Genomic DNA, 24,144 nt, shown 5'->3' with positions numbered 1-24,144 from the left:
GGGTGGGGTGGGTGGGGTGGGGGTGGTGTTGCAGCTGGAAATTCCTTGGGGTATTATTTACAGTTGAATGTTAACTGTTACATGTTTCATTTCAAACTTTGTTTCCTAAACATGGTCAAGGCTGTGCTTCCTCTGTTTTTCTTTTGTTGTGCCAATTGCCCATGGACCATTGGACGGACAAATCAATGCAAAATGTCTGTTCGCCGAACCTATGCTTGTGTAATAGATGCATGGTCAGGATCCACATCATGCGGTGTGCCGCCAGCCAATACAATGTGGGCCCATTACACTTCGGGGATCTGTATCAGGCATCTGTTATGCGCATATCGGAGTTTCATATCCCCTTGCATATGACCATGTGCTGAACTGAAGGCAGACTGATTTAGGGATCCTAAGTTTGATTCATTGATAGCTTTAGATAATTGAGGTACATGGATGAGTTTCTTGTATAATATACGTAGGTGCAGTGAGTTATTTTATATTAATTTGGGTAGCCTTTTTTTTTTTTAAATCTGCTACCAAAATGAATATAAGTTGTTTCATGATTGGGCTTTCTGGGGTGATGACCTGCATACTAGAAATGTAAAGCTGCCGCATATACTTTTCATGTTTCTGTAAAGCATGCTACATTGCTACTGCCAGTTTGGAGAGGGGTGATTGTGTTGCTCTGGTCCATACAATTTAAGAGTGGACCAATTCTTGGGTGGGCACATCCCTAAATTATGACCAATCAGATGAGCCTAGCTTTCCAATATTTTTACTGGTGGTACTTCTTTGTACCTTGACCAACAAAAGTTTCAGTGAATTCATTTGAATTATCATGCTTGTGCCATATATTCTGCCAGTGATCCTTGATGAATTGATTATCAACTGAGAACCTTTTGGTTGTCCCAGTCAAAGAAATTGTCCAGATTACTCTGTTTGAATTTACTCTTTTGTACATTTCATTTGAATCTGAGTTACTAATTCTGTTTCCCCTTTGATTTTGTTTGTGTTGAGCAGCCGTGTTTGAAGCATCTTCCTGGGGTTTGATGAGAGTGTGATGGAAAGTAATCGGATATCAGCTATGCAGTGCTAATGCTGAGGTTGGTGGACTGCAATGGAGCTGCTGCTAGTTTGTCTCTCCTGAGTCTCCCTTTTCTGTTTTTCTTTCTTGTATATTTTGGTTGGTGTACATAAATATTTATGGAAGATTGAGACAATCAGGTCGAGCAATTGGGGTTTGGACTCTTAAGAAGCTTTTGTATGTGACACTCATCTTACAAACTAAACCAGAGGCTCGATTTTTTTCCTTTCTGTGTTTTCAAGATGTCAGTTTGGCTAAAATGGCAGTTGGGTTGCCCATGTTCTGGTTAGATGCAAGTGCAAGGCTGGATCAATCTAATTCCTATGACTCCCCTCACAGGCTCATAGCTCCTGCTTCGATTTTTTGTGTAAGTTATGCCATTACATTTCTTACTACACTGTTGGAGGACAATCTCAGATATCTGAATTAAGATGAGAGCAGCTTCTAAAAGAGCATTCATAAGAAAGTGTAACTTGTGAACTCAGCTTCTCTACGTAAGCTTTCTTCTACTGATCAAATTATATCAACCATTATGTGTGTGTGTCAAAATGACCATCCCACCCTTGTTAGATGTTTGGCCCACGCTCCATCGTTATAAAGCCAAAGAAAACATGGAATTTTATGGGTTCTCGATTTCGCATTATAGGATAAACGGGAAACTCATCACGAAAGCAATTTATTCTAAGGGAAATTTTCGAAGCTTCACGAGGGTGTTTACGTCATTTAGGGATACACTAATGACTAAACACCGCCAGTCAATCGGTCAATGCACTTGTGCTTGCACAAGACCTAACCTAACCTCTGCACGCCCAAGCTCGGAGCGTAGCGCTAGGGAACACCTAGCGCTAGGGAAGGTGGCGGGACGCCATTGGTTTCGTCGAGGGTATCGGGACTCAGCAAACGAGGAATGGAACTCAGGGATTTTTCGTGTCACTCTCCGTCCCCAAATCCCTCTTCCGTCCCGATCGAAGAACATAGAACTCTCTTGCCTCCTTATTCATCTGGGCTCCGTTTTGATCGAGTTCAGCGGCAGCTGGTATTGAGATCTCTCCTTCAAGCTCTTAGAGGCTTAGTAGTTACCATCGATTTCATGGGAGTTCCTATCAAACACTACCGTCAGTTCTGTTCCACTTCGTCTTCGTCTTCGCTTCCATGGATCTCTCCTCTCCACTATCTCAAGCCCACAACCCCAAAACCAGACCCTCCAACCCAAAGCATCTCTCCATCTCCAACGCAGGAATTGCGCAGAAAACCAAAGTTCATATCTCACGAATCCGCCCTCTCTATGATAAAACGTGAAAAAGACCCGCAGAGGGCTTTAGAGATCTTTAACATGGCGGCGACTCAGCGGGGCTTTAATCACAACCACTCGACATACTCCACCATCATTCACAAGCTTGCCCAATCCAAGAAATTCAACGCCGTCAATGCAATTCTTCGTCAGATGACATTCGAAACCTGCGAATTCCATGAGGGTCTGTTCCTTAATCTTATGGCCCATTTCTGCAAATCTTCTCTACACGAAAGGACACTTGAGATGTTCTACGCCATCCAGCCAACTGTTCGTGAAAAGCCCTCACTCAAAGCTATCAGCACTTGTCTCAACCTCTTGGTTGAATCAGACAGGCTTGATTTGGCCCGGAAGCTTCTCTCTTATTCGAAGAAAACTCTTGACTTGAAGCCCAACACATGCATTTTCAATATTTTGGTTAAGCATCACTGCAAGAAGGGTAACCTTGATTCCGCTTTCGAAGTCGTGGAAGAGATGAGGAAGTCTAAAGTTTCCCAACCAAATTTGATTTCGTACTCTACTCTAATGGGTGGTCTCTGTGACAATGGGAGACTCAAAGAAGCAATCGAATTGTTTGAGGAGATGGTGTCCAAGGATAAAATCTTACCCGACTCTCTAACCTACAATATCCTAATCAATGGTTTCTGCCGAGAAGGAAAAGCCGATCGTGCTAGAAAGGTAATGGATTTTATGAGTAAGAATGGATGTCAGCCAAATCTCTTCAATTACTCAGCTCTGATGAATGGGTTCTGTAAGGAAGGGAGAATACAAGAGGTTACAGAGGTTTTCAATGAGATGAAAAGCTCTGGTTTGGAACCTGATGCTGTTGGCTATACTACTATAATTAATTGCTTCTGTAGGGCTGGAAAAGTTGATGAAGCTCTCAAGCTTCTGAAAGAGATGAAGGAGAAGGATTGCAGAACTGATACTGTTACCTTCAATGTGATACTTGGAGGTCTATGCAGAGAAAGGAGGTTTAAGGAAGCGCTTGTGATGCTTGAGAGCTTGCCCTATCAGGGTGTTTATCTGAACAAAGCAAGTTACAGGATTGTATTGAATTTCTTGTGCAAGGAGAAGGATATGGAAAATGCAACCAAATTGTTGAGTCTTATGCTGGAAAGGGGATTTTTGCCTCATTTTGCTACTTCAAATGAGTTGCTCATCAGTCTCTGTGAGGCTGGAAAGGTAGCAGATGCTACAGAGGCATTGATTGGGTTAGGAGAGATGGGATTTAAACCAGAGCCTGCTTCGTGGGTTCGGTTGATTGAATCGATCTGTAGAGAAAGGAAACTGTTGAGAGCATTCCAACTGCTTGATGACTTGGTTACTCCAGAAAGATGAAGCACGACCAAAAAAAAAAATTGTCCTTTTCTGATTTCCTCAAATTGAGAGGAGAGAGTGCAGTGAAGAAAATCTACTGCCTGTGCCAGATGAGAGAGAGTAGTCTTCCGAAGGAAATGGGAAACGGCTCAAGGACAAGAATGGATAATGGATGCTATTTGATTATTTCTGCAACCCCTTTATTGGACTACTTGAGGATGGAGAATTTTGATTCGTTCTGTAGCATCACCTCTGCAAATGCATGTTCACATATTCAACTATGCCTTTCTTATGCAAATGGATCAGTTTCTTCTGCTACAGTGCATCAAACCCAGAGATTAGATTTCTTTGACATCATTCTTCAAACTTGAAACTCTATATAACCAAGGCTGTAAGGTAGGGGACTGAGAATCTGAAACTGAGCAACAGAGGGAATCTTGTGGCAGGAAGATCAGGGGCGGAAAATTGGATGTGAATCATTCGGATCACACAATACCAATGTCTGATTGCAATTTCAGTTGAAAAAGAAAAGGAGCAGCTCAACTACAGGCAAATTGGCTTTGTTGAGATTTCTATTTGTTAAATGCTACTGAGTACCAACAGATCTTGGGTCTGTTCAGGCATGAATTTTTTTGCAAAGCAAAACCCAAACAGATTCACTAATTTAAGAGGAGCTTATTGGATTAAAAAAAAAAAAAGGGTGGATTCGGCAATACAGTAGGACACCATATAATTTAAGAGGTTTCCGGAAATTTTCTCCTTATCACCACCATTTCTACCATACATCATCCATCGATTCAAGCATCCAAATAGAGAAAAAAATAAATAAATAATAATAAGAAGTCACTTATCAACAACAAAAATTTATAGTATCTATAAAAAGTTCTATAGCTCTTACCTTATATAGCTCTTACCTCTTAGCAATCTGCGACGGAACACAACGTTTTTTCAGAAAACTGAGGCGTGCTTGTGCTTGTTTTCATGTCGATTCTTTTCACAATGCAGGGAAATAGTAGTTACATTACTGAGGATGAATCCGATTGAAGCAATAAGAGTCATGAACTTGCCTGTGACCAGTAAAATACAAATGATTTGTGTTTTTATTTATTAAAATATCTTTGTTTTAATAACTTTAAGTTTAATTGATTTTTTTACTATTTACTTATAAAAAAGAATGTAAAATTGACAAATAATAAAGATCAAAGACTATTCATTGTTAATTCCAAAAGAAGTTGCAAGAATTAACATTTCTCAAAATTGAGTTTGGACGGTCACAGTCACAGTCCCATTACTTCCACTTTTTGTCTTCAAGCCCTATTTATTTACAAGTTTTTAGTAGTGAATCAAAGTGCAATTCAAAAAATATTGTCATAAAGCAAATAAATTAAAGGCATTGGTAGGATATGATATGACTTTTGCGACACCAAGTTAGTTTTGCGTGGTGTAATTTTGATTGTGCGGATATATTGATGTCATGCTTATTATTGGACTCAAATTCATCCGATATCTCTCATGGATTGGTGGATCCCCCATGTATCTTTTTATCATCTATTTTTTTTAGATTAATTTAATTTTTTTGCTAGATTTTCTAAGGTTTTATATTTTGTCACTTGATCAACTCTGTTTTTGTTGAAACTTGCATGTGAACATGTGTACTTGGATTCTCCACTGCCATGGTTTGAGTAATTTGATCAAATCGTTATCAATCTGTCCAATTTGATTCTTATCTAATATTATATTATTGAATTGATATAGACGAAGGATAATAAGGTTATAAAAAAATGAAAAATTTCGATTTTTTTAATGACCACCCAAGGATACTTTTGTCTGATTTGTGTCGATCAAGATTGAATTCATATCAGCTCTGTCTGATCCTAGACCTATTCCTGTATCTTAAAACATGGTCGTTATGGTTTTCAACTCTATCTAATCTGTCACAACACAAATATTTGAAACAACATAAACTCTCAAAACCTACAAGTTCGAAAAGGTACATATGTTTCTAAGTAGGTGAGTTATGTATGAGTTCTCCATGTAAGCCCACATGGCAAGTCACATAGGATTGCAATTTTGTAGATTGGTGGACTTCAAGGTCATCTTCTCACATGCTTAAGTTTTATCCAATTAGAGTTGGTCAAATTACAAAATCAAGTATTGAAAATTAATAATTATAGATGGATGCATTGCAAGGAAATAGGCTCTTGACAAATATATGTATGACATGCAATGCCTATTTGATTGAATTGGTCTTTGGAAATTGACAAATGGCCAATTTAGACCACTAGCTTGATAGTAAAAGGTTGAAATTTTCAGATCATGCCTCAACATGATAGAATTAAACGATTTGCTTAAAAAAATCTCCAAAGTGAGGTGACCTAGATTAATCTTTTGTTTATTTTTTCTTAAAAGGAGAAAAGAAAATTGCCCAACATCGCCCTTGTACCATCTCACATGGGGAAATGAAATGATCACTCCACCCCTCTTGGATGTTGGTGTGCATGCTCCCATTTGTCCTGGTGCTTGTGTAGGGGCCATGCAGCTTGGCAACAAACCCCTTCGCCTTTTAAAAACATATTGAATCTAGAATTTATTTGAACTAATGTGAAATTCTGTTAGGATCCCCTTAAAAAGTTTTTTTAAAAAAATTTTAACTATAACTACTCAATCATATTTAACGGGAAAAACTTTCTCATGATGTTAGAGTGCAATTTCCTTTACATGAGTTTTTTTTTTTCTTCCACTAATGAATATGTGGATCCATGCCTGATATCTTTTTTAGGATACTCATTGATGTACTTCCTCCCCAAAACTCTCTCTTCCTATTTAATCACACAATTATTCTTGAAAACTATTTGACAAATTTTCATTTTACTTTTGTTCTAATTTTAGGGGATTTTTTTTTTTTTTAATTAGTAGAACAAAATTTTTACAAGTACACCATATAAACAACATAATTACTCTGTGAATAAAGGCTTATAATTATTATCTTATTCAACTCCCCAAAAAATACTTAGGCGTACTTGCTCTCAATGGTGGCAATATTTTTTAGAAATTCAATATTCACCTCAAATTTAAGATGTCCTTTTGGAGACTGGCTCTTGAAGGAATCCCTTCTAAAGACATCCTGCATAATTGGGTGGAATTAGACCCCACATATGGTCTGTGTCACAATGAGCTGGACAACATTCATCATGTTTTCCTTACCTGTGAATTCTCAAGAAGAGTCTAGGTCGTGGGCCCATTGAGGCTAAGAACTGTGTGTTTGCAGTTTTCTTCTTTCCCCAACTTAATAACGTATTTCTTCAACTCAAATAATTTTTTGAAGAATGACTTGGTTTCTTTTTTTAATACTTTTATTATTGCCTTTATGTCTTATTGAAGCATAGGAATATGGTCACTCTTGGATTAAAAAAAAACCCCAATCCTCTCGTCATTATGAATCAGGTGAATTTCTAGATTGCCCATTACAATGGTTATAAATCAGGCTATATCAAGTGAATGCAATTGAACCAAAATTTGACCATAAATATGAAATATCATATTTTTCTAAGAATGTGCTCATTATAACTGTTGTGTCCAATAAGTCTCAAAATGTATCAGGTTGGGCGACTACTCTTTTTTCAAAGAATAGATGCTTATTACTACTTGCTAACTATGTAATGACAAGAGAAGGTATTGAAGCAGTAGCGCAAGGACTTCTACTTGGGTTAGAAGAAGCAAACAAGTGTGGATGGGAGGTGCACCAAATATGGAGCTATCTTATGGAGCTTGAAACTCATATGATCCCTAAAAAAATTTGGCCATGGGCCACTAGTTCTCTCCTTATTGAAGAGTTCTTTGTTCAAACCCACCTTTTGTGTGAAAAATGTTGATAACAATTCAGTCAGTATGATCAAACTTATAGCCTATAAACTCATGATTGGAAAAATCCTGATAAAGGATATTGAAAAAGAAAATTTACAGCGCCAACCCCTAGAGAATGCCCACTATTATAAGAACACCACCTATAATTAGACTCAGACTCCTTATTGTCAGTCACTATTAAGGGAATAGTTAAAATGACTGTTATATCCTATTCATTAAAACTCCGGCAACACATAAGAAACCGATGAGGGATCAGCCCACATAAGCTGATATGGGATCGAAACATAAAGCCCCTTAACTTTTCTCAAGAGCATAGTACCCATCTATGAAAAATTTCTTTCTTTGATCCAGTTTGTGTTATGTTTGCCATATGGGTTAGTTGAAATTGAAATAAGTTTTTTCTGATTCCAATGATTTGATGTCTTCTTAGGCCTTACTGAATATTTTTGATTGATTCAACGACTCAGTTTTTACTTTTAAACTGGAGGGAAATGTATTAGCGCTTTCTTATGGATTGAATCTTTTCTTTATCGTATAATTAAGATATCCGATAACTTGCTAATGTCATTCGTTTTAATGCATTTCTTGTTAGTTTCACCTTTCACGGATGAAACTCTGTTTTATCATGTTCGGGTCGCTCATGTGCTTTTCCTCTTCAAGCCCTTCACTACAGATTAGTTTGGCAATGGTACATCCAAGGGCCCAAATGTCGGCAGGGAAACTCTGTTAATCCCCTCGAGCCACTTCAGGTGCCATGAAAACAGGGGTTCCGGCAATCGGCATCGTCGGAGCCTCCTCATCCTCCTCATCAATCCATCTCATGCAATCCAAGTCAGCACCAGATCGATCGCCGGCACCGCCGCTCCTCCTCGAGTGCTTTGGATGATCTTGGAGTTGAAGCACACAACAAAAGGTGACACAGCCGAAATCCTAGTGATGTTCATGGAAGGAAGAAACATAGTGAGTTTGGGTATTTTAGGTACTTCATATTTAGTAAAGGCATTTTGGTATTTAAATTAAAATATAATAGCTGACATTAGCATATAAGGTATATTCCTTAATCGTGACACACGGTAGGGGGTCTAAGTCTAATTTGATAAAACAGAAGAGGTGTTCTTATAATAGTGGCATTCTCTAGGAGGTGGCACTGTAAATTTCCCTTGATTATATTGTCACCAATAATAAGAAACATAATAATCCCTTTTAAATTCTACATCTTTCCACTTTAAAAGCAAAGTAGTTGTCCAATTTTAAAAACTATTCTCTATCACCAAGATTTGACTTTCTTTATTTAAGAAACAAAATTTTGACTAAAAGAGAAAACCACAAAATGGGCTTTATCATATAAGGAACAGGGAGAGAGATATTTAGTTTTTTGGAACCACCTCTCTTCTCTCTCCCTTCTTTCCTTTGTGAGTATGTATGTGAAGTAGAAACTTTAATGGTGGATTGCTCTTCTCCAATTGAATATGGATCGTAGTTTCAAAGTGTTGAGATCAATCCTTACAATTGCTCAGGTATGGAAAAACTATTATCTGAATAATGAACTTCGATTGCAGTTCAAAGGGGTAAATATTTCATTCCCAAATAGTTAATTTTTGTACAATGATTTCGAGCATAAGAGATTCTAATCCGATTCCTTCCGTTGTAATCAGGTTTCAATCAACAATTGGTATCCGAACCCTACTTTTCTGTTCAGAATCATTGATTTGCATACAATCATAAGGTTTCTCAATATGTTTCTATTAAAAGTTAATGGATCCAATATGGTTTACTTTAATTATTTTATTTTGATTGACCTCCAAAAGGAATTGTTCATTCGATGAATAGTGCCCCTGGTAATTTTTTATTTTATTTTGGATATCTATTGAAAAAATAATAATAAATAAATAAAATAGGGGTTTATCATTGTATGATGTAATGTTTACCAAAAAAACAAAGGGTTTTGGATAAAACGAAAAGTGAAATTTAAAACCAAATAAAACAAGATTTGAAATACTCACATGTGGTAACAATAATAAAAAATTCTATTTTTTTTAAGTTTGAGCATCTCACTATCACTCCATTTAATCACAGTTGCAAGTTGCAACCAATTGGAATAGAAGAAAAAGAAAAAGAAGTAATGCAGGAGTACCATGGACTGAAGAAGAGGGCAGGTAAAGCAATGCAACAGAAACTACAATATAGATTTTGGCATGTAATCTTACATTGTTTCTTTCTTTTAGTAAGTCTTTTGTTGTCCTGAAGGTTGTTGGTAACAGGGGTGGTGCAATGTGGCAAGAAAAAAATGAGTAAATAAGAACAAGTAATCATACAATGCATATAGATTACGAGGTTTGACAAGATTGATTATGCCCTCGGTGATATGAGATCTTACTTCACTATTAATGAAAAATAGAGTTATAACGCTCGTCCTCACACCTTTCTCAACGTGTTTACAGAGAAAAAAAACCTTGCTATAAATATATAATATTATATAAGAAATTTGCACAACTATCCATATAACCTTTGAAATCAGCCATTTTTGACACAGATGGAATTCAAAACATCATATCACAAACAAGGGAAAAACTTAAAGTTAAAAATTAAGAATAATGATTCAAGAGGAAGATGCGATTGATCAAGCATATACACAAACGAAAAATATTCTTAAAGTAAAGAATGAAGGAAAGACCAACATATATACCATCAAGACACGAGTCCGCATGTTCCATCACACGGAAACCCAAAACAGTTAAAGGAGGTGGAGGTCCCCATCTGTGTGTGTGATTTGAGATCTCAAGTCAGCTGAAAAAGAAATGTGTATGAAGAAGACATAAACAAGATCCCTGTGAATAAATGTTGCTAACTTTAAGAGTGGGGTGGGGTGGGGTGGGGGGGGAGTGGGGTTAGAGTCGCAGAGAGAGAGAGAGAGGACCTGGAAAGAACCCAAGTCAAGAAACTAGCAGAGTTCGAGAAGTGTCTTGGACTGTTATACTAAACACCAATAAGTATGAAAATAAACAAAGACAGATATGCTAGAATACAAAAATTTAACGAGGTTTACACATTGATGGTGGGTTGATACGTCCTTGGACGAAAAAGAAGTTTCACTATGTAGAAGAGAAATTACACTCAAACAGCGGCGAGAAAACTCGCCCTGAAACCCTAGCTTGAAAAACCTCAATTTATAGCTGTCTATTCAACAAGACAGTAGTACATTATAAACTCCTCTAAGTCTCGAGTCGATCCATCGGGTCGTGGTCGACTGGGTCACCACCAATGGGTGGGGGGGGGAGTGGGGTTAGAGTCGCAGAGAGAGAGAGAGGACCTGGAAAGAACCCAAGTCAAGAAACTAGCAGAGTTCGAGAAGTGTCTTGGACTGTTATACTAAACACCAATAAGTATGAAAATAAACAAAGACAGATCTGCTAGAATACAAAAATTTAACGAGGTTTACACATTGATGGTGGGTTGATACGTCCTTGGACGAAAAAGAAGTTTCACTATGTAGAAGAGAAATTACACTCAAACAGCGGCGAGAAAACTCGCCCTGAAACCCTAGCTTGAAAAACCTCAATTTATAGCTGTCTATTCAACAAGACAGTAGTACATTATAAACTCCTCTAAGTCTCGAGTCGATCCATCGGGTCGTGGTCGACTGGGTCACCACCAAAATATATCAGAACGGGTCATTCTTCAAAACGGGTCAAGAATTCAGGATAAACTTAACATGAATTGGTAAATAGAAAAGAATGACATGTTATAAGCTATTCAAGAGGATGAGGGAAGTAGAGCATTGCATCTGCTATTCTTCTTCTTCACCAACTATTCAAACCTTCAAAACACGCACACAAAAAAAAAAAGTCCACCTTGGCCCATTCTGATCCTGAACAGGTTATAGGATGGATTTTTCAAGTCCGAGGTCAAGGTCAGGATTGAGGCCTCGCATTGAGCCAACCCATTCTGGCCCCTCTGCATGCATATGTGGGATTTGAAACCCACACTTAATTTATTCTCATTTATATTTTTTTTCCGGGGTTAAATATTTCATGTATTATTAGTTCACTCGGTCCTTAATTTATTTTTAGGGAGAGAGTTCTCTGAGCAAACGACATACGGAGGAAGACACCAATGAAGTGCGATAAAACAATATCATACATAAGACGACAGCAAAATCATTTCATGTGAGGATGAACGAGAGAGACACAAAGTGCTAATTTACCCTGCAACGGCAGCACAATAAACTTCGGCCCTTATTTTTATCTAGGGAAGTTTTCCTATGAGCGCAACCCTTTGCAAACATGGGAACCAGTGGGAGCATGGTTGGAAGTATCAACATCAACATCAATGGCATTTCAACCTTCCACAAGGGCAAGGTGGTTATTTTGCCCCTTTATGTCTAGGAGCAGGAGCCACACTCCCCCGACAGAGTTTTTGATTCCTTTTTCATTTCCTTTATTCTACCATTGAAATTTTATCTTATCTTTACTTCTAAATTCTAAACAATCCAGGCTGAGAAAGCTAGAATTTCTTGATCCTAATCCTTGAATAAACCTTGCAAGTGAAATAAGAATGGAGGAGAAACTGAAACAAAATAGGTACGCACAGAAATGTTTAATGAAAGACATTATGAAGATTTTATTTTCATTAAAAAAAAGGCTAACAAGAGCTTCCATCATTATAAATAGCTGGTTACATTCATTTAAAGGTAGAGCAAATCCAGCCACAAAAGAAAAAGGTCAGGCTAGAGCAAACCTCTTCTCATTACATATACCATCATGTATATACTCTATAAATGAAACACACACACACACACACATAGGCACCCGTAGCATAAATTATCAGAAGGGAGGTGGCCCACCGGGACCAGGTGGGCCAGGGGGCCCTGGAGGTGGGGGTCCACCAAAGCAGTCGTTCAGCAACCAGCAACAGCACAAGAAGCTGATACTGCAAAATCACCCAAATAAAATACTTAGTATTATGATGAATTATTATTATTACTCACAAACAAGATACCTAGTAATACCAGGGAGTTGGTTAACCCACCAAGAAGATAGGAAGTTTCCAATGCCACCAAAGAAGCCACCAGGTCCAGGTCCAGGTCCAGGTCCAGGTCCAGGTCCAGGTCCAGGTATAGGTACAGGTCCAGGTCCAGGCCAGAAACCAGGTCCTGGAGGTCCTGGAGGACCCCAACCAGGTCCTGGAGGTCCCGGAGGACCCCAACCAGGTCCTCCAGGTCCAGGACCCCAACCAGGACCTCCAGGCCCAGGTCCTGGTCCTCCGGGGCCTCCAGGCCCTCCCGGACCACCAGGGCCTCCTGGACCCATTCCTAGCTGAGAAAGCTTACCAGCAGCACCCCTACTACGGCATCAGCAGCACGATCACCACAGGGAGTAGAGAGGGAGTAACTCTCTAAGTTGACCACCAACACCACAACAAAGAACAATGGTGAACAGAAACACTAAGTACCCTTGAGACCTAAGAAACTCTTGAGAACACAGAGAGAAAGACAAGGAATAGGTGACTTCATTCCTTATATAGAGGCCTTACTTGGTTGTACATGGCAAACCAGCCACGAAATAGGCCTCTCCAACTTCACTTCCACCAACTGGTCAAAAACAGAAAACACTTTCTAGCAAGTTCTTGAACTGGCAAATTCTTTAACCCCCAAAACCACTATTCCTCCTGTTGCACTCCTCCTCTTTTCACCAAACCTTCAAAACCACCTCCCCATGAAAGCCCAGTACTTTCTGGATTAGCAGAGAGCAAAAGGACACATGTTTGACAGGAAATGAATAGAAAATATAAGATTCTAGTTTCTTTCTTCTTTTTTTTCTTTTTTTTTTTTTTGAATAATGGAGAAAAAAAGAAAATAAGGAATATTCATTCCATATTTTTCCCCCTCACAGATTTTCTTTTCAAAATTACAAGCTTTGGTAAAAATAATTTATTTTTTAATACACTCCCCTGTATTTGGCAGTCAAACATTCGACCTCCTTGCTTTGATACCATGTTCACCACCGCTTCATCTAGTAGCTCAAACTGTTAGGGAAGACAGGGTAAATCTATACATCAACAAAAATTTAAGTGTAAAACGAAAAAGAAACAGTTATAGCAATCTATGCATATAAAATCTAAACAAAATCGAAACTGTCATAGCCACTGGAAAGGAAGGACATCTCTCATAGAGATTAATCATCGGTGAATGATATGTCCATTGAAAACCCTTTAAAAGAACATTCACATCTCAATTATTTATAGCTTTTGCCCACATATGATGAGTCTTGCAATAGTAGAAATTATATGAGGTTCTGGCCCCTTCCAAGCATGCCAACAGATGCCATAAGGAATCAAGTGCAACAAGACAAGAACATGGTCCACATTTGGCCAACTGGTAAAGATTGTTTTAAGCTCTGGAGGGGTAGTCAATCAACTCCAGAAAAATACCGAAAAATAATTTAATTCATCACAAATTCTCAATATAAAGACAGATGGTAGCTTCCTCGTTACATAAAAACAAAAATCTGCTAACCAACTCAAAACCTCTTTCACTGAACAACTTCAAGAATCAATACTTTATTAGGAGAGAGCCAATGCAAAAGAAAAATTAGACAAAGATTTATTTTACCCCAACCTCAACAAAATTGACCAGATCACCATCTTCACCAGGTGGAAACCTGAATGGGAGAAAAGATTGTCATAATGAAAAAAAGGTGATTGGAACTTTGTTAAAATTCTCAGCTTACCATATTGGAGTACATCCAAAGCCATCTTCAAGCTAAGTTCCTAACAACAGCTTATGCTAAAGAAGAGGTTTTAGAGAACCAAAACTCATAAACTTACCTCAAGTCTACATGCCTAGGTGCCAACCAAAAGCATGTAGATTTGGGTGACATCAACTCTGTAGTTGGGACCAAGACTTCACAAACATGACATAAGGTTCTGTTTCTGCTCTAAAACCTCCTTCTCAATAATCACCTACTCATGCCCACATGACAATACATCAAATACACCTTTTAAAGCATTGATTTTGTCCTGTCAAGGTTTTCACATCTCCAAGACTCAACATTTGGTGGTGGTGAATTAAACTTGGATCAAATATCAGTAATATCTAAGAATAAATGTTTCATTATGTTGAAAAAAAAATTGTTTTCAAACACTTTACACAAACTTTAGGCACAAATCAGGAATATCATATAGTAGAACTAATGTTCAGTTAAGGAAACACCATCAAATGTTAATAATAGTATCAAAAGCAAAATAAGAACAGAATCCTTCCATCATCAAAGAGAACTAAATAAGCTTTCAGCAAAATTCATAGCTAAAGAATGAAAACATGCTAAATATATAGATAAACTGATAAGTAAGCCTCAGATTAGCATTTTGGCACATTCTTCCTCACCACCAACAACCCAGGTATGTATATATATACCTTGGTGCGCATATGTTGTTGAGGCTCATGCCTAATTTTGTCCTCATAGGCCAAAAGGGTTTATGAAACAAAAAAACATTATCAATCAAAACGACAGAAATTGATCATAACTTAGCTACTTCATTCCATTAAGCTGCAATTCAACATGAAAAAAAGAAGAATTATTTTGTAATCTACTGAAATGTTTGAAAGGAATACTGGCAATGGAATTGCAGTAACTCGTCAGATGCTATCTCAAAGAAAAAGGATCTTCTTGTGAGGGCATCAATGATCTGCAACGGCTTGAATGGCACTAGAAGGATCAAAAGAGAAGATGGTGAGTCCACCATTTCACTTCGAATCATCAGCTTACAATGATTCTGCGAATTTCTCCTGCAATAACCAGAGCAGGAGCCTGGCCTTGGAACTAACCCTAGAAGCCGAGCCTGATAAGTTGGGCCGGGCTAAGGTAGGCGATAGGCCCAACCCAACTTGGAACTTCTTCCCACTGGGCTCATGGTTTCCTCGTCCTAGAGAACAATTGTGGCTGAAAATACCTGAGTGAGGGTCGGGATGGGCTAGAGTTGAGGCCTTGGACTAAGCCCAGCCCGTCCTAATTTTAATTCTTATTTTATATAAAATATAAACCCTTTGATTTTGGACAATAAAGGAAACGCCATTACCTATAGCAGCCACAGACAAAAGCTTTAAAAAAAAAAATCTCAATAAACTAAATACATAAAAGATGCAAATGAGTTAGGGTTTAAGCATCATCAAACATGAAAGGGACACTGCAAAATGGAGGATAAACAATATCATTTTCCTTTTTATCGTTATTCTTTCTTCTTCTTCTCCCTAACCCGTCCCAACCCTTCATCTCCTTTCTCCTTCTTCGGCCTATTAGTGCCAATTAGGGTCAGTCCGCTTGCCCTAAGGATGAGTCAGGGTTGGATTTTCAAGCCCTGAGTCAAGGCATGCCGGCCCTGGGTCCAATCCAACTATCAATGCTAGTTCACCATTGTAAAGTGTATGGCTAGGGGTGTCAATTGGTTAGTTTGATCCAGTTTCAGTTGGGCTAAATCAGTTCTAAGCTCGTACTGGGCCAAATCGAAACTAGATTGTTAAGCCAAAGCTCAGTTTCAACCCTTTTTTTTAAGGGAGGTTACCTTAATGGGTTCTATTTTTTCTGATTTTCCTATATTTTGGTGGGAGACTAGCGCAACAACTCACTGCCACGGTCTCCACTTAAATTGCAGATGCATAAATAGGAAATCAAAGTTGAGACCATGCGTCTATCCACACAATCCCCAACTCGCCCTAACTATCTGAACAACTCACGGATGGATCCAACCGATTTCAAACTGGAAATTGAAGGTGTGAACAGCTCTTGGAGAGGATTAATGGACATACCACAGAACCATCCGATCTCAATCTAGAATGGCCTCTTCACTCCACGAATGGAGCTCACTACATTGGACAACAAGATAAAATACGATAAGAGGATGAGAGCTGCTATTGCTAGAGCCTTGTCTCTAGATTGTGTTCTATGGAGCTCCTTACAACTTAGAAATTAGAAGTGGACCATGGTCCATGGTCCCTGGTCCCCTACCCCTACAAAGTGAATGAATAAATGTTGGATTCATCAAAGTTTTGGTTCACTCCTATCAGTTAGAGTTTAATGATGAGTCTAATGAAAACGCATGGACCAACCAATTCATCATATCAATTTAATGGATTACACCAGAAACAACAAAAGGATCCGTCTCCTCTGACCTTATGGGACATGGACCACTTTTGTGCTTTTATACACGCGTTATTTTGGCTAGATTCATGTGACGTAAGTTTAGGCAGCTTTGAAAGAGGAACTCATTGATACTAAGTACACCTTTATGGACTTCTTATCCTCCTAAGGTATGGATATATTTTTATTATTTTTATTTTATCGATCGATTATTGGTCCATAATCGTGTTCAAAATAATCTAATTTTAAAATAGGTGGATTGATTAGTCAGGACATAAATGATTCTTAAACGGGCTATAGATATCGTTCATAGTATCCAGTCAGTCCTGATCAGAAAACTTTCGTGCTATTATATACAAAAAAAAATGAGAGATGTATTATAATTTCATTAAAGTATGTTATTTATAAACAGCTACTCTAGTTCAGTAATATTGGTGTTTAAACCTTGACTAGCATTAATTAGTACTTACTTTGCTATTAAATCTTGTTCTTAAGAAACAAGAGTTGTTCGATTATATTGGTATTTTATATGTCAAGTCAATAATGGAAAAAGATATAGAGAATTTCAATAATGTCAATATATCATACAAGGGCGACCTGCCCTCGCACACTGACAACTTACAGCATTTACTTATTTTCCCATCAAAAAATTGGAGAAAAAAAAAGTTGCATTGGACCAATGTGGGTCCATAATATTTGTTTGTTTGTTTGTGTTATTTTTATTTTTATATTTTTTTTATTATTTTTTAAGAAAATCAATTTCCCTTTCAATCTACGCTTAAAAGGGTAGAAAGTGGAAAATTTTATTGTAAGATGAGATTTTTCACTAATTTTTATAAAATTGAAAAAAAAAAAAAAATTGGCTATAGTAAATAACACTTGGTGGTTTCTATGGTACTCTAGAGTCAAAGATCAGGTTGGCCAGACCAAAATAATTAATAACCACCCTTGAAAATCCTAACTGTCCTAACCAAAATACCTAATCTACAAAGGCCTTAAATCTTCACTAGCCCATGTCGCTCCAAATATGATCTGGACAGAAACCATACAGTAGCCCAACACAAAAGTCATGCATCAATCATTAAAAGTGGGCCCACAAAACAGCAGGCCAGCCCAACCCATTAAGACCCTCATCCATGATTAGGCACTTATACCTAGAAGTAGAAAAAACCTAACCCTTACCAACATAAAATCAACATCAACGGCACCGACCACATCCTATCTAGGCATTACATTAAATACTATATATAATATGTGAAAATGAAACAAGTTATTTCATCACAACCTAAGAATAAAAATTCAGGATTGGTTGGTTTTCCAAATCTACAGTATTTGATTTTCCTCAATTATTGTTCCACTCAATGTTATTAAATAAACTTGTAATCCAGATAGGCTCCAGCTAGTGGTGTTAACCGGTGAATTTCCACCAATTTAATGCTCTATACTGTTTTTACTCGTTTAAGTAATCGGGCCTTATAGACTGAGGGATAGAGACATTTATATTCATTTGGTCGACTCTCAATCCATAATCAGACTCAAGATAATTAAGGCTATTGAACTAATTAATTAGTCTATAATAGGGCCTCAAATCGGTTATAATTGAGCAAAATTAGCTTAAACGAGCTAATCAGGCTATAATCGATTGGTCTTGGTCGTGCAATTGTCAAGCCACTACTTTGTACCCTGTTTGCCTGATTATTAATCAATCGGTGCTTGAGCCCTATAGGTTTCAAGCGATCAAATTAAGCCAGGCCTATTGGCGCATGCCAACTTTTGACACCCCTAGGTCTAGGCAGACCTATAGCCATATTTAACCTAAACCCTAGAAACATGGTGGGAATCATCCATTCAAAAACGATAAGAATCAGGATTACCATTGATTGAATTATCCAATTCTCGAAATCATGGCTCCATCCATCGATTCATAAATTGTTATCAGATCAGCCAGATAGTGATTCCTAGTCAAAAAAGTAGAAAAAAAAATGATATCAGAATCTTGAGGGTAAAATCGTATGATCTGACTTAATACGACCGATCCATATAAATACAAATACAAATGCAGATATCATGAACTAAACCCTAGATATCCATCACAGTGAACATAATGAAAGTTGACCAGAATTTGAAAAACCAAACACAAAAATAGGGCAAGAAAGAATCAAAGACTGATTCTTTTCTCTACGTTTCCTGTGGAGGAAAGAATAAATCAAGGATGAAAAAGTTCCTTTCCATGAAAGCACCTTTTGAAAATGAAATCTCTTTCCACCACAAATATAAGAGAGACTTTTCTCTCTTGAAAAGTAAGCAACCTAATCAGCTACCTAATCTACATATATTGAAACCAATTTATTTGATCATTAAAAAAATGGGCCCTCTCAAGGGCTATTTTAAAAATCTTAATTAATCTTTCCATTCATGTCACCACGTACTTTAAATCTTAATTTTGGCTTAATTGATGTCATTATATAGTTGATATGTCCACTTTTCATTTCCTTCTCATTGGATCCTTTCATTCATATAATTGTATCTGGTGGTGGTCCGGTATTTGACGTGGACTGGACGATGAATAAGTCCATCACCAATTACCACATGACATGTGTGCCCAAAGGTGTTGTGGTAAAATAGTAAATAAGAAAGTATTACCATGGAGAAAGAGGTTACAACTTAAAAATTCAAAAAGTGGGAGTTGCAGAGAGAATCTGACGCTTTTATAATTGTTAAGGTTGCAATTCAGATGAGGTTCAAAATTTATGAATTAAGACTTGATAGTATACTAAATTTAAGGAGGTGAACTTTGTCGGTTTAGAGTAAAAAAGTTTAAATATAGTTGTGGCGAGGGCAACTGAATCTTTTCACATTCAAGTTTAATCTGATTTCTACACCGTATGTCCTAAACATTGAGGAGAAAAAGGTGTCACATCACACTTCCACTAAGGGTGTCAATTTGGGATCAAAATCAATAACTGTCCCAAAATCAACCCATTAAAATTTGGAATTGATCTGTCCTTTTATTAATTGAAAGGATCCTAGTATACTACTTGGGGAGTGACTATTAAATGGGATAGGACGGTTCTAAGATTGGTTTCCAACATGTCTAGAAATTAAATGCTCAATAAGGAACTGGTTGTTGATGGAACCACTAGGACCCATTTAAGATGTATCTTTCCTTCGGGCAGAAGATGGGCACACCACGTCGCCGCCGCTTTGCAAGTGCTAGCAACATGCACCAATGGGAAACAAAGGACAAGAGAGGCAAAGGATCTTTTCTAGGGTTTAGAGAAAGAGAGAAGACACATGGTTGGGCACAGAACCAATGTGCCCAACCAATGTGCCCAACCTTTTCCATTTACTTATTTAGGATTAGTTCATCCTTAATAGTTAGAGTAATTGTTCCCTAAGCTGTCAGGTATCCTACACCCTCTCATAGCGAATAATTAAAATTTATTTTTAGGAAAGAGATAATTAAATAAATAAAAATTCCGTCTGTGTGATGGTATAGGTAACTGTGTGGTTTAACTCAGGCTCTATTTGGTCTTAGGGTAAGCTCGAGTTCATAAAGTCAAACTTACACCCCTAATCGGGACTGATAAAAATATCATTCCAATTGCACCCTTATCTTCCACATAACATATGTGAAAATAAAAAAGCAATACAATGGACCCCCACCCGATACCTAAAACCATTGATATACAAAGTCCCATGTGAACTCCTAACTTTTATTCCTTGGCGTATTTGTGAGGCACTTGTGAACTACTGTAAATGTAAATGGATGTCAATTCAAACTCATTGGCACTTCTTTTCAGTTCTCACATGTTCATTAATGTCGCGTGCAAAATTAGAAAGGATTAGATTAACTAAAAAAATATATAAATCTATCAGCCATTGCTAGAGGAGCTATTGCCCTATTATTATTCCTTTAAGACTATATATGAGTTTGGTTTTCTTTGAAAATAAAGAAAAAGAGAGGTTGAACTTTGGATATAATAATAAAAAAGGGAAAAAAACACAAGTGGATATACATAAGAAGCCATGGTCAAAATATTCCAAAACCCTTTTTTGACATGAGGTGGTGCATGCATTTGTTAAGTTTGATAGATTAGACAAACAAAACCTACAAGTTTTATGGAGTATATTGATAGATGATTCAAGTCAATTCCTAACTTCCCGTGTTTGATATGATATAATGGCAGCTATTTTTTCTTAAGATTAAACTTATTTTGATTGAGTTTTTATTTGTTGATGGAAAGAGAATCTCTTAAGCCATCATATTTGACTCTTCGATTGGACTAAGAAAGAGTAGTTTCGACGTCGATCTCCATCTTATATATCCAATCTACATTGGACAACGAGAACCTACAAAAAATTTCGTGGAGTATTTGATAGATGATTCAAGTCAAATCTTGTGGAAAATAAATGCATAGGATTCGGCTAATTATTCCTAACCTCCCATGTTCGATTTGATATAATGATAGCTATTTTTCGAGACTTAAAGATAACTTATTGGATCAAATGTTTCTTCAAGAGATAATCTAGAGAGCTACTACATTTGGCTCTATGATGGACTAAGAAATAGTGGTTTTCCCGCCCATTATAGAAAAACTGAGATTGATAAAAGAAAAAAAAAAAACTCACTCTCCTGAAGTCCAATCATTGGGACACATCACTTTAGATAAAGAGATTTTCCCATCAATTTGGATGATAAAAAACTTTCTCCTAACTTACTGACTCTACTTTACTTAGAATACAAAGTCCATGGTTTTTAGGTGAAGATTTGAATGCTTAACTTGTAATTATACCAAAAATATTGTCATTAAAATAAGTTGATCTAGTCGTCTATCTGCACCACCGGAAGTTGGGTGGTCATACCTAATGTTTTTCATATGGAAAATTGCTTTAAGGGAAAAGGCTGGGCATATTGCTAAGGTGCCCAACTTGTATCATTCTCTTTCCTTCTCATTTCAAAATGACCTATGTGTCCCTCCCATCTCAGCCCTCCATTGTTTGAGTCACTAATTTTCTTGAAGCTAGCAACGTGCCAACCCTCTCCCTTGTTTTAAAACCTCAACTTTTTTGCAAGTTTTGTATCACTCTACCTCTCAAATGAAGACAATTACTAATGCAGATGATGGGTGCTTTGTTGGTAGAGCGTAGACTTACAAGAGGTCATGTGTTCAACTCTTTTGTCGAAATGGTTTAAAAATACTAAGAAAATATGTCAATACTGTTAGGATTTTTATGTGGGCTTAACTGATACCGATTGATCCATTAGGCCTAAGTAATTATTGACCCACTCTGATTAGGAAACTCCTAGCTCTTTCCATTGTGAGAGTGGAATAGGGTTTTAGGGATTCTATTATAAATAGAATACTGACGGTCCCTGCAGCCATTACTTTACTTAATGCCTTATTGGTTTTGGGAGCACGGCTTTCTCACAAGAGCAAGTGCACAGAAAAAAAGGAAACCCTAGAGTAAGAGGCTGCAGAAGATCTCAGTAGAAGGACTTCGCTTGCGTAGTTCGTCATTGTCATCTTCATGGGAGTAATGTTTAACCACATGGGATAGAGGTTCATAATCTATGTTCATGGGACACAGGTACTTCTTTATTCCCATTTATGGTTCATGTCATGGTTGTCCCATTAATTATTATAGATATGGTAAATCTATATGGTTTTGTATTTTAAGATGGGATACTTTATTGTTCTTGGTTTAAGGACTACACATATGATTAATCTTTTATGATTGGTTGATGATTCTTGTATTCTAAACACTATAGGGTTATTCATATGTTTAATATGGTAAAGAATCCCCAACAAATACATGAAAGGGATATAAGTGATTGAGTTTTCAGTTTTTATTATTAAATATGAGCTATCTGATCATATGCTTCCTATTCAATAGTAGGTTTTGCATACCACCAGTATGCATGGCTTGTTAGGTGGTCCATCTATGGACACTTCCTTCACTAAAATAAAATAATTCTTTTTTAGTTGAAGAAATATAATAGTTGTGAATGAAAGCATAAGACAGCTATGTTGAGGTTGATCTAAGCTTGCAATGATGCCACACTCTCTCTCTCTCTCTCTCTCTCTCCAACCTTCCTTCCTTCCTTCCTGTGGCCTTGATGGCCCAGCTTATTTGTCTTTGTACATCCAACTATTCTTCTTGATAGAGAGATAGAGACATTATAAGAGCCAAAATATACATTGAAGGCCCTTTGGTCATCAAGATGGCGTCTCAAGAGGACGGTAAGGGTGGGGGTGGGTCCTCAAACTTGAGACCAAAGCCCAAACCTACTATTATGAGACATGCGCTTAATCGACTGAGCAACTCAATTGTCTGCAGCCACTCTTGTTTGATAGAACCTTTTTACATCTTTGAATTTGTAGTAACACATTAATTTTCTTTTTTATGATTTAAATAATTATTTCAAGATCCGAAAGCAAATAATATCAAAGACAAAACAAATATTGCTCCGCCAACCAACTACAATAAAATAAAGCTTTCATTTATTTACTAATATGAAGTAACTAGCAATTCTTGAGTTAAATTGTTTCATCATTTAATAATATATATTAATCATTTGACAAATGATAGATAAAAACTAATTGAAGATTTGACAATTATAGTTATCAAATTAAGGGAAAGGGTGTGCACATTACCTTCAGTACATGCCTTCTCATAATCATTGACATTTTTTTTTCTCTCGTCAAAAATCATGCGGGTCATCTTATATGATGAACTATCTCTTTTCTACTTTCATTGGAGTGGCATGTAAAATGCCATTATATTCACCAAAGTGTAGATTCTATAATACATTCTCTCACATAATGATTTGTGGGGTCTACACTAACACTCTATTTCCTATTCTGACCCTTGTGGATGATACTATATCTCCACTTTATTTTCAAAGAGCAGGAGTTTCGAGTCTCTGCCATTGTTTGAAATGCTATTGCCTTTGCCAAAGATTACTTACCTCAGGCAATGTCCTCGTCCTACAGCAGATAGCCAAGGTTGGTAAGTTGGTTCAATGGCTTCCTCCTCAATTGCACTTCGTGAAAGTTAATGTCGATGGTGTGAGTCAAGGCATTCCAAGGAAAGCTGGTATCGAAGGAGTTTGCAGATTCTCCTCTTCTCAATTTCACTTCGGATTTCCAATTGGAATAAGCTGGAATTATGCTCTTGTTGTTGAAGCTCTTGCTATCAGGATGGCTTTGAAGGCTGCTTCTCATCAAGGATTCCAAAACATCGTTATTAAAAATGACAATCTCTTGGTTGTAAATCTCCTCAATCAAAGAACCAATGAAGCTCCTTGGAGACTTCAATCTATGATTAAAGATTTTCTCTTGCTTAAGGCTAATTTCAACTTTGTTTATTTTAGTCATTGTCTTAGAGAAGTCAATGGTTTAGATGACGTTTTAGCCATTGGCCATCTACACCATCTATTTTTGCTCAAAGTCAAGAGAGTGTAC

The 24,144-nt window shown here is 37.2% G+C and overlaps 3 protein-coding genes across 3 annotated transcripts in view; 2 read left to right on the top strand and 1 right to left on the bottom strand.

Annotated features, from left to right (window-relative positions):
* LOC122091435 (tubby-like F-box protein 3) overlaps positions 1-1,292 on the top strand; it is a 4,846-nt gene extending 3,554 nt beyond the window's left edge. Inside the window, exon 6 of the mRNA XM_042661379.1 lies at positions 1,003-1,292. The gene's annotated coding sequence lies outside the window, so the exon portion shown is untranslated. The remainder of the gene's footprint in view (positions 1-1,002) is intronic.
* Positions 1,293-1,847: 555 nt separating this feature from the next.
* On the top strand, positions 1,848-4,274 carry LOC122091433 (pentatricopeptide repeat-containing protein At5g18475). The gene has a single exon (XM_042661378.1). The coding sequence runs from the start codon at positions 1,974-1,976 to the stop codon at positions 3,696-3,698; it is 1,725 nt and encodes a 574-aa protein (XP_042517312.1). The 5' UTR covers positions 1,848-1,973; the 3' UTR covers positions 3,699-4,274.
* A 7,860-nt stretch (positions 4,275-12,134) lies between these two features.
* LOC122091071 (basic proline-rich protein-like) lies at positions 12,135-15,262 on the bottom strand. Its single transcript, XM_042660891.1, has 2 exons — positions 12,570-15,262; positions 12,135-12,470 (listed from the first exon to the last, which is right to left on the bottom strand). Exons 1-2 carry the CDS (start codon positions 12,848-12,850, stop codon positions 12,365-12,367), a joined length of 387 nt encoding a protein of 128 aa, XP_042516825.1. The 5' UTR covers positions 12,851-15,262; the 3' UTR covers positions 12,135-12,364.
* Between the last annotated feature and the right edge of the window lie 8,882 nt (positions 15,263-24,144).

This window comes from Macadamia integrifolia, chromosome 10 (assembly GCF_013358625.1).
Source record: "Macadamia integrifolia cultivar HAES 741 chromosome 10, SCU_Mint_v3, whole genome shotgun sequence".
NCBI lineage: Eukaryota > Viridiplantae > Streptophyta > Magnoliopsida > Proteales > Proteaceae > Macadamia > Macadamia integrifolia.
The sequence above is the reverse complement of the archived record's forward strand: the minus strand, read 5'-3'. Positions and strand labels throughout refer to the sequence as shown.